This window comes from Corythoichthys intestinalis, chromosome 16 (assembly GCF_030265065.1).
Source record: "Corythoichthys intestinalis isolate RoL2023-P3 chromosome 16, ASM3026506v1, whole genome shotgun sequence".
Classification (NCBI taxonomy): domain Eukaryota; kingdom Metazoa; phylum Chordata; class Actinopteri; order Syngnathiformes; family Syngnathidae; genus Corythoichthys; species Corythoichthys intestinalis.
This window is the reverse complement of record NC_080410.1, coordinates 2166585-2178356: the sequence shown is the minus strand read 5'-3', so window position 1 is coordinate 2178356 and position 11772 is coordinate 2166585. Positions and strand designations below refer to the sequence as shown.

The window sequence follows — 11772 nt, the reverse complement described above, 5'->3', positions numbered from 1 at the left end:
CTGTCAAGTCCAAAACAAACCATCGCTGTCCATGAGGCTAGTGTTGTACCCGTCAAATTCCATTAAGATAATAATTCCAGTTTTTCACATGCTTTGCAGAATTGATACCGTGTAAAGCGCAACTAATGCAAATAATCATTGGTTGAAGTGAAACAGAAAGAATTGTGGTTTTTTTTCTTTCCTTTGAGGTTGCAGGTTCTGTTAATAGTTAACTGTGTCCTGTCAGGGGGTAAGCCTGGAAGAAGTCTGTCTGGTTGGTAGTTTAAAGTCCGTTAATCCTTAGGCTGATCCTTGCTCTGTTTCTTCATTTTCATCCTTCGGTTTTGGAACCAGATCTTAACCTGTCTCTCTGTCAGGTTGAGAGCCCTGGCCACCTCATGGCGCCGGTCACGTGTCAAGTACATGTTGAACAGGAATTCCTTCTCCAGCTCCAGCGTCTGATATTTGGTATACGGGCACCTCTTCTTTCTGGAGGAGCGTGCATGCAACCAGTTAGCAGAGGGGTCATCTGAAAATACAACAAATTAAAATTATAAGTCTAAGTTTGCATGTATGCATTCAAAACAACGGGGAAAAACTATAGATAGACATGTTTTGCTCGAAACACGTCTCATATATATAGCTGTGTCAACAACTATTGCGTCAACAAGGGCAACCCTGACAGAAGCATAAATATATCACTGTATATCCAGTCTCAAGCGCTTTGTGACAGACGTAACTTACGGACTATCAGTCAGGATGTCAGCACGGCAGAAACGCCGCTTATCAGTTTGAGGCTGCGAGGCAAATTAAAATAGCGAATAACATTCCTCAGTTGGAACGATAGGTCTGTTCTCAAATTATTTATTGGGTGCCAGTGCAGCTGAATGCTGCATCCTAACAGTCTGAGCGAAGCTGAAACAAGCATTGGATTTAGCATCTTCATTGGAAGAAGAATCTGCGTAAGCAAGCAAGAAATCAAGTTGAGGGACGAATCTTTTTTTTCAATTACACACTGTTACACATCATTGACAAATACAGTGGTATGAAAAAGTATCTGAACCTTTTGGAATTTCTCACATTTCTGCATAAAATCACCATCAAATGTGATCTGATCTCGGTCAAAATCACACAGATGAAAATACAGTGTCTGCTTTAACTAAAACTACCCAAACATTTATAGGTTTTCATATTTTAATGAGGATTGTGTGCCAATAATGACAGAATGGGGAAAAAATAAGTAAGTGAACCATCACATTTAATATTTTGTGCCGCCCCCCCCTTGGCAGCAATAACTTCAACCAGACTCTTCCTGTAGCTGCAGACCAGTCTGGGACATTGATCAGGACTAATCTTGGCCCATTCTTCTCCAAAAAACTACTGTAGTTCAGTCAGATTCCTGGGATGTCTGGCATGAATCGCTGTCTCTAAGTCATGCCACAGCATCTCAATTGGGTTCATGTTTAGACTTGGACTTGGCCACTCCAGAACGTGTATTTTAATAACTAAATAAGTAAAAAGTATGTGAACCCTCTGCTTAAAGAGACTTAAAGAGCAATTGAAACCAATTTTTATTTATCATTTTAAGTCAGGTATGTGCCTAATCACTGGTGAGTGGTTTAAAGCTGCCCTGCCCACTATAAAACACACAACTGGTAAGAAATGTCTTGATGAGAAGCATTATCTGCATCGTGGCTCAGTCAAAAGAGCTGTCTGACGACCTGCGATCAAAGATTGTTGATTTGTATTTTGCTGGGAAAGGATACAAAACCATCTCCAAATGTCTGGATGTTCATAAACGACAGTCAGAGAAGTTGTCTACAAATGGAGAGAGTTTGGCACTGTTGCTTCTCTCCCAAGGAGTGGCCATCCACCAAAGATGATGCCAAGAGTTCCGTGCAGAATACTCAGAGACATAAAAAAAGAACCCTAGAGTGTCTGCTAAAGACTTACAGAAATCACAGGCACAGTCCAATAACTGTGTAAAACTATGGCCAAGAATGGTGTTCATGGGAGGACTTCATGGAGGAAGCCACTGCTGACAAAACGTTGTTGCTCGTTTAATATTCACAAAAAGGCACTTGGACACTCCACAGACGTTTTGGCAAAAATATTTTGTGAACTGTTGAAACCAAAGATGAATTGTTAGGGAGTAACACACAACGTCATGTGTGGAGGAAAAATGGAACAGCTCACAAACATCAACACCTCATCCCCACCGTGAAGCATGGTGGAGGGACCATCATGATTTGGGGATGTCTTGCTACCTCAAGGTCTGGACAACTTGCAATCATTAACGGAAGAATGAATTCAAAAGTTTTGCAGGAAAACCTGAGGCGGTCTGTCAGACAGGTGAAGCTAAAAAGAGGATGGATGCTGCAATAAGATATGATAATAAGATATAATAATGATGCAAAACACCGAACTTCAGAATGATTTCAGAAGGACAAAATACCAATTTTAGAGAGGCCAGGTCATAGTCTAGACTTGAACCCCATTGAGATGTTGTGGCATGATCTAAAGACAGCGATTCATGTCAGACCTCCCAGCAATCTGACTGAACTACAGCAGTTTTGTGAGAAGAATGGGCCAAGATTAGTCCTGATTGATGTGCCAAACTGATCTGCAACTACAGGAAGCGTCTAGTTGAAGTTATTGTTGCCAAAGGTGGGGCAACAAAATGTTAAATGTGATGGTGGTTTACTTATTTTTCCCCTTGGGTCATTGTTTGCAGACTATCATTAAAATATGAAAACCTATAAATGTTTGGGTGGTTTTAGTTAAAACAGAGACTATTTTCATCTGTGTGATTTTGACACAGATTAGATCACATTTGATGGTGATTTTATGCAGAAATGTGACAAATTTCAAAAGGTTCAGATACTTTTTCATGCCACTGTATTATTGATTCAGCAATCCAGTCTAAGTGTAGCAGTGAACTCTCTCTCTCTTGCTCTATTCACTGGCGCACATGCAGCATCACATTTCACAGAAACAAGAAGGCAAACGGGACTGCTCATAGCCGCCGGCGAAAACCGATTATCAAATTCGTTGGCAACTAATTTATTCATCTATTTTAATCGATTAGTTTTTACAGCCTTGCCAAAAGCCAAACACTGTGCAATACTGACACTGCCTTTTGCTTTTCTGTAAGGTTGTTTTTCTAAGAAAAATCTGTGTATTAACCTACACAACTGTAGGCGGCAGACTGGGAGCAGCACATAGGCACACCAAATGAAAGTTTGACAAGATAGACAAACATGCAGCAACACAAGTGGGACAAAATACACATTATTCTCCTATTCAGATATTTTTTTTCTTTGAGCAAAATCAAAGTTTATGCGATTAAAGAAGTGACTTGCATGTGGCGGCACTGTGTAAGGGTGGTTAGCACGTCCGCCTCACAATTCAGAATCAAGGATTAAAAATTTCCCCCTTCCTCTCTGGAGTTACATGTGCTCCCCATGGCTGTGTGGGGTTTCTCCTCCCACACCCCAAAAACATGCATGGTAGGCTGATGAAACACTCCAAATTTTCCCTAGATGTGAATGTGTGTGTGAATGGTTGTGTCCCTGTGGCTTTCAAATGGCTGGCAACCAATTCAGGGTATACCCTGCCTAGTGCCTATAGTTTGCTCAGATAGGCTTTTTGAGAAAAATGTACTCCTTCGAGTAGTTTTATGACGGCATACTTTTACTTGAGCAGATTTGTGAAGAAGAAATGCTAGACTTACCCCACTACTTTGGGCTACACTAGAGTCCTTATAATTTTCCTCGTTATTTTACATATTAGACTTTACTGTATTTTTGCCAGATGGCCACAGTGGCCCTATCATTTTCACCAATGAAACAACGCAACAATAATCACATGACTACTTTATACCAATCAGATGTAACAGTACAGCCACAGACAAGCTTGCAGTCGGAAGTCCTATGATCAGGAACACTGGTCAATCACGTGGCGACTTTAAAGCGCCGTTAAAAAAATGAACTATTTGACATCAGTGGTGGACTGTAACGAAGTAAAAGTACTTCGTTACTGTACATTTTTGTGTATCTGCACTTTACTTGAGTACAGATATGAAGTGGTACTTTATACTTACATTTTACAGCAGGTATCTGTAGTTTTTACTTCACTACTTTTCAAATTGTTGCCTGCGTTACACGTTACTTTGTGTTTGTTTTCTTTTTTTCTCATTGTGAATTGATAGTTTCGTTATCGTGCCTGCGGCGATAAGACCCGTGCAACTATACCGTAATTGAGCAATAAAGGCAGCAACATGAGTAAAAGTAAGATTAGGTAAGTGAACAAGATATTGACTAATAAAAACCACTATACTCTTGTACAGTAGGTGGCGGTAGGCATCTGATAGTTGCTTGCAGTCTGCTGTTAAGATAGATTTTGGAGTTTTTGAGCTTTATAAGTTTCTGTTTACAGTGCAGTCAATTTTATTGCTATTATTGTTAAATAAAAACTTTTTATAATATATATATTTTTTTAACGTATGTTACATTTTTGTATCTGGAGAAAATATTTTTACATGCAAATTTTAAGCAAGTACTTTTATTATTTTACTTGAGTATTTTTTTTAGATACTTGTACTTAAGTATTTTTTGCACCTGTATCTGTACTTTTACCTAAATAAAAAAAAGGGAGTACTTCATCCTCCACTGTTTGACATAAAGTGCAGCTGTCAACATTTGAAAGTGTGGATTTCAACCTGTCTCAGTTTTTATTTGGCAACGATAGACCACAAAAAAGTGAGATATGATCGTTTAATTTCATGTTAGGGAACAAGATTTTTTCCAATATAGGGCACTCATGCTCTTTGGATGGGTGATGTTTCATTTCTGTCAATTTTCCTAGTCAGAATTTGATGATTTTGTGTATTTGTTTGGCCTAATAAATTAACTTAATCGGTTAGAGTACAGTATAACAACAACAATAACAATAAAAGTACACATAGAAAACGTTATTACTTGAGTATTTGTTTCACCAAATACTTTTTTACTTGTACTTGAGTACATTTTTGGGATGCCAACTTTTATTTGGGTACTATTATTTCGAAGGAGCAAACCTCTTACGTAAGTAAAACTTTGGGCCACTCTACCCACCTCTGCCCGCGAACCTTGTGAGGATAAGTGGCGCGGAAGATGAATGAATGGACGACTTGCATTTGCACAGTATTGCCATCACAATAGCTTAGGAAATTTTGGTTGTTTTTGACATCACGATCGATAGCATACTCTCTAAAATACTCACATTTGATTGACTAAAACACTTAGGGCATATATAAATCATGGCAATTTCGCCTAGTTCCTGGAAATATTGGCCTTTATTTATATTTTCTCCTCCATTAACAGCAGAAAAAGAAAATTCTGTTATTTTTCATATTCTTAAACAAGATTCTTTCTGCTGGAATGCACTTGATCAAAAAGATTGCAATTCCTTTAATTCGCTGCGTAATGAATTTCTTCCAACACGGTGGAAACGTAAGGTATTGATTTCTTCTCTGGGAAAATAATGCCTGGTAAGGAGGTGAGGAGAAGATGGATGACAGGACTGGGATGTGCAGTACTTGTGTCACCCGCTAAAGTGGGTGCTTTACAGTGTGTATAATCACTTCTAGAACAATCCATTACTATGTAAGCTATGCCACAACCGTGACTGTCTGCCAGGAAGACAGAATGGTCTTGAGGATGGGGTAATTCTGAGGATGAGAGGAAAGAAAAGATTATGACTAATAGGAAGAAGGTATAAAGCAGTGTTGTTTTCGTCAACGATGACTATAAGGAAAATATTTCGTCAATGAACTATTTTTTCATTCTGATAACGAGACAACAACATGCCAAAAACATATCTTGGGAGACTAAACCATAACAGTTTTCGTCTGACGAGACGAGACGAAAATGCGCCATAGTGTCCGTCACATGTTCACAATGTGTGACATTTTTATTTGTAGTAAGTTGGCATTGTAGCATTGTCTGGTTGTTTGACATGTGACGTGCTACATAACTCACCAGTGTCCTCTGTTCTCCAGGCTTGCTTGTTTTGCAACACACAGTTAGATTTGTTTTACTTATCTTGGCAAGAGAGAATACGCAATGTTGCCTTAGGCCTTAAAGTGCCTGCGACATCATAAAACAAATCATAAATAGCAGTTATGTGAATTAGAATATTTTGAGACGATTCGACTATATTCAACAATTTGCCAAAGCGCGGATGAGGAGAAATTAGTCTTTGAATCTGCCGTTTAACCCTGCCTGTTATTATAGAGCTCTAGCGTCCCCAGCCGGAGGATGACGTCGGCAGGGTCACGATTTCATCTGATTTAGGATTCAGCCCATTGAGGGAGAATTATTCATAACGAGGAAAAAGCAACAAAGAGAGCAGCAAAACGTCATTGTTTCAATCTCTCTACTCCAATATTCTTATCTAAGTATTTTTCCCCAATTGCTAAATAAATGTCATGAAAAATAACAGTCTTGTGCTAAATGTAATATGAAATATTCAAAATGCATTTATTTAGTACGACGTGGCAAAATTACTCCATAATGGTCAAAACTATCGACTTCTTGCACCTTCCGACGATATTTTATGCCACCGGAGTTAGCTCGGCTTTGTCATTTCCTTGCCCCGGCTTCGGAAACAAACCAGGAGGCGTGACAGCTAGCAGACATGCTAAACCGAACTGAGCTGCGTTTCAAACTCTTTTTCTCGCCTTTCGAAGCCAAAAATCACACAACACTACCCCGGATCATATCACACGGCAGTGGGGTTGTCGATTGTCTTCACTGATCGACAACTCCCCCGGCAGCGAGCGAGCTACAGCTCGTCGTTCTCCTGCTGAGGGCAGGAGAGCTCATTTGCCAGGGAAGCAGCTGGAGAATGACCGCCGGACAAACTGGCCGACGTTGGAGGAGCGCGTAGCTGCCCGAGCCCAACTGAGGATAGTGGTCTATTGCCGGGCACACAAAGAGGGCAGAGGGGGCCGGAAGTCTGGATGATATGGAGAACCGCACGAGCATAAGCCAAGTATAGCGCTCTCCGGGGCAGGCACGCGAAGAGTGGGGTGTGCGACAAGCCGCCGGTTGTTGGACACGTGACTTTGTCAGTGGACAAGGAGCATTGTCAGCCACAAAATGCAAGACACCTCCGTATTAAAACGTGTGCCACAACCCCACTATTTGACATAATAAAAAACACGATGTTTCCTCACTTCCTCGTAAGTCCAATGGTCCCAGTTGTCGGACTTGTTTTGGCCAATCTCGGGGTAGGGGTTTTTGAAACCCAAAAAGCCTCACATGCCTCTCCCTGGTGCAGCAACAAAACCCTGTAGCACATTTGGCTGGCGTGATACGAAAAATAAATGAATTAATCCGCAAAATCAGCTGAATCTGCTGTCCATCTGCATGCTATATATTAATGGCTGTATTGGTTACCTGGCTGATGTCAACCTGAGACTCGAGCCGGAAGTCACTGATTTTCATGGCGCGGGACTCAAAATTTTAATAGATAAAACGGTCGCTTCCACACACATCCAAGCGGTCCATTTCATTCAGTAGCATAAAACACTGTATTAAATATGAAATAAATATGCTTTTTGCTGTCATAGGCACTTAAAATGTCTTTGCTGGGTGATCATAACACACTAAATGTAACTCGCAGTATTAGCATTTTATTCGCATTAGCATTAGGCTAGTGCTAACAGCGAGCATCCTCTTAAACTCTCTGACCATTTTGTTTTTACAAACATTACGTGGCGTCCAGGTAGGTATAAATAATTGAAAGTAATGTACTGTTTTGCTGCTTGGAGTGTAAAGTATTATCACCAGAAAGTTGTCCTTGTCCTTGTGGACGCTACGATATGTCCTCGTCTGTCAATGTTCATTGGAAATTGGTGAAAAAAAATCGAAAGCTTTATTTTTGGACTAACACTTTTAAAATTTAGAGACAAAAACATTTTTGAGTAAACAGCTCAAAAATGTGGGTCATCGAAAAATAGTCAAAGACGAATACATTTTGAAATGAATAAAATACGCTGAAGATTAATAAGCATTTTCGTCCAAAAGAATTAGACTAAGACGAAAATTAAAAGGGTTCTCAAAAACAACATTGGTATCTCGAGTAAATATTTGTGCTGGTGAGGCACTATTCCTCTCTTGAGGTTCTTTTAGTTGTAAAGGCAATGTCCAGCAGCGACCTGGCATGGACAGACACATAGATGGAAGGACTGATACTTCCATAAAGTACGCTGCTATCGCCTGTGGCGGTGCAACATGAAAAATTCAATTGCTGACCAATGTGTCTTTTCCTGCCTCTGTCCATCGTGATGAATGCAGCTTGCATGGAAACAGCTACCAGCTCACCTATTGGATTAATATCACATCGCATCTCTCGCCTCTTTCTCCCTCTGCTTGCAATTTCACCCTAATAGTTCCAGAAATTGACCCCTCATATATCCCAAGGCATGTTATTACATTTCACTGTCGTATTTTATCCTGCTGCGTCTCTACTCCAACGCTTGTACATTTCACCCAACCACCAACAGTAGTGTGCCAATTAATGGGGTTGTTCACCCTGTTATAACTTAATAAACTTCAGAGGTAATAATTTTCCCAGCTCTGCCGACAACACTAACAGCAGCACAAAGATTGTAGTATAATATTGCAGTTTATTCTGGATGGTTGCCCAGCACAGTAACATGAAAATAATCTGTTGTGGGATGCTCAATTTAAGTGGTGTGGTCTATAGAAAGGTATAGTTTTCTCCTTATGGGCTAAAGTATATACGCATTTAGTGGCCATTTTGAGAAGTGCTATGACCTATGGGGAAATCACCAAACCTATACCTTACCAATAAATACTAACTGGAACTGTAGAGGCTCCTCGTTTTATGACAGATTTCCTTTTCTACAACACTGACGCAAAGCTTATTGGCTCACAAGCCAATAATAACACAATAAGAGTCAGTTTGTGAGTATGTATATGAAAATTCGTCAAGGCCATAGATATATAGTACTTATTTTTGGGGGGAGGAGAATGTTCGTAACTCCAAAACACTGGACACCAAAAAAAATGAGAACTCACTTTTACAATTCAACATCTGACGAGAGGCATACTAGTTTTACTTCTGTTCTCACATTATTAGGGACTACAGCTATAAAGTTCGTAGCTGTATGTATACAGTATTTAAGGCTGTTTACTTTAAAATGCGGCCAAGCAATCTTTCTGCTGGCAATTGCTAGTTACACGACAGTAGTGGTGTCTTTGTTGCATTGCAAAAAGAAAGATAATAAGCATCTTCTCCAAAATGTCAAACCATCCCACGGCCAGGGCAGGAAAGCCACAATTTGACCATAGATAGCAAGGCAAAAAAGTTTGGGACGAATGTAGATGATTATATACATGTATATATATATTTGCAGTGCACTATTTATTCATATGCTGCACACATATGCATATACATTTACATATTATATATAAAACTTAATATGCATAAAACACTTACAGCATTGAACATATACCAAATGAAACAACATAGAGTTCAATGAGGTCCATCAAGGATATATTTTAGATCCATGAGTGAATCTGGGAAAATAATTTAGGGAAAACTATTTATTGAGTGATTTTATCCCTAATCTGATCTGAACCCTAATTGATGCATTACATTTTGAGTCTTAAATTAAAAACATGTTTTAGGGATGTGGTATGAAAAGGGAGAACATGCAAACCCTGAACAGAAAGGTTGGAGTTGAACACTGAACCTCAGCACTGTGATGCAGACTTTCTAAAGTCGTCCACCACCTAATTACTGAATTGTCCTTTGAGATATAAAATATATGGGATAAGCAGTACAAGAATTATTGTTGTGACACACATATCATAACGATAGTAATGCTTGGAGCAAACATGATGTTTTTAAGTTTGATAAGCGTATTTCATGTTGGTAATAATATGCTGTATGTGTTAATTTGGTCAAATGTAAACATATTTTCTCATAAAGGAACACACATTTTGATTCTGTACACAAACATTATTTTAACTAAAAGGTTGAACTTTAGTGCCCGCTCTCAGTTCACGTTATGAAAAAAAAAAAGTGATTAAATAAATAAATATAACAGGCTGTGATGATTATTTAAAAAATAATAATAACCTATTACAGGAGCCAGTGAGACAGTTATGCAGCCCGACAAATATTTATAAGAGAAGGAGCGACGGCGCGCACACTTTATGTACATGTGTAAACACGTTGGTGTTTCTATATCAAAATGTTTGGCCTTTAAGTAAAGTGTATCTAAAAGAATGCCGAACGCATTTAGAGTCAATTAAATTATTGTAGTTTTTCAAATGTGGACAAATAGACAAATGTGTATTTCCGGGCTTTGAGACGTGACGGCGCATGCAGCACAAAGTGGCATTGGCTCTCCAGCAGCTCTTTGTTCTTGTTTTATAGCTACATAAAAAGCTTTTACAATCACTCTCCCCAATCATTGCGTGTCTTTCTCCAAAGTGGTATTACCTTTCCTAATAACTTACTTTGATCCAGGCCCTCCTTATCCTCGCTCCCTTCGCAAGAGTCGTTATTTTCTCCGAAAGCCGAAGCCTGGGCTGCTGTGGATCTGGACTCCAGGATGTACGTGGTGCTCTCCAGCGGGTGCTGTCCAGCGATTTGGGGTGGGCTTTCCACGCCTAGAGGACCGAGCTGAGGCTCTACTTTGACCTGGCCGCTCTGACCCTGCTCCGGGAAACAATCGGAGATGGGCGGCGCGCATTCCAGCCATGAGCGGAGGTAGCGCGTGTCCGCAGAAGGGACGTGTTGTGTAGTTATATATGGGTGATAAACCGTCGGAAGACCGCTTGTGCCGTGGTGGTGCGGACTGAAGGGACTCCAAGGTGATGAAAACACCGGAGGCTTTGGTTGGAAGCTGCACGACGGATAGGACTCGGGGAGCGGGTGCTCCGATGCGGAGCCTGCCTGTCTTCCACCCGCCGCAGCGGCAGAGCTGGAACCCGTGTATTGGATGCTGGGGAAATGAGCAGGGGTCGTGGGTTCATCGCTTTCCTGACTTATGATCGAGTCCACGTAATAGTTGCTCAAAGTCCCAGAAATAGACATTCTTGGACATTATCTGCGAAACACTGCGAGTTCACTAAATGGAAAACCAGAAGATACACATAAAGAGATTTTCTCTACCCTTCTTCTCCTCAACTGCCCTTTGCTATTTTGCCTCTCTCTCTCCCTCAACCCCCTTCTCTGTCTCTCTCTCGCTCTCTTGCCCTTCTTTCAAAGCAAGTTGCTCGGTAGAGAAACAAGTGTTGCAGCCTTCATTCTCAGAGAAACTGATTGGCCAGTGCCGACAAAGGGTTAAAGCTTCGATGGGGCGTAAATCAAGCCCGCTCACACCCCCTTGTAATAGATCGCCCTCTTGATGTCTGCATGAATTTTCATGTTTATATCATGTTATATACAATATATATGCAATAAAACACTTGACTGCATTTTTGGAGTGATGGGGTAAACTGACCCCCCCCCCCCCCCCCCCCCCCCCCCGCGAACGTGTTCATTCGAATACAGTTTAATCCAAATCATGACTAATTCACACACAGTCAGTATATGGCGGAAAACACATACAAGACTGAAAAAGCAGTTTCTCCTCTTGCACTCCTCTTTAAAATAAATAGCTGTATTTTAAGCTAAAGGAACTGTTGTGTTTGATAGAACAAAATGTTTATATGCTTCCATAGCAGATTCATGGCGTATGAAGGCCCAGAACTATTTTTAATTTGTCCG

At 40.4% G+C, this 11772-nt stretch overlaps 1 protein-coding gene across 1 annotated transcript; it reads right to left on the bottom strand.

Annotated features, from left to right (window-relative positions):
• Positions 1-272: 272 nt before the first annotated feature.
• On the bottom strand, positions 273-11097 carry hoxb9a (homeobox B9a). The gene is made up of 2 exons (XM_057860751.1): positions 10518-11097; positions 273-508 (listed from the first exon to the last, which is right to left on the bottom strand). The coding sequence occupies exons 1-2, from the start codon at positions 11095-11097 to the stop codon at positions 273-275; spliced, it is 816 nt and encodes a 271-aa protein (XP_057716734.1).
• Positions 11098-11772: the final 675 nt, after the last annotated feature.

Bases quoted from the DNA above. Each gene is read 5' to 3' on its own strand.
- hoxb9a (XM_057860751.1), bottom strand. From the start codon at position 11,097: ATGTCTATTTCTGGGACTTTGAGCAACTATTACGTGGACTCGATCATA. The intron at 509-10,517 runs GTAAGTTATTAG...TTGTATTTTCAG, and splicing joins TAAGGAGGGCCTGGATCAAA to ATGACCCCTCTGCTAACTGG.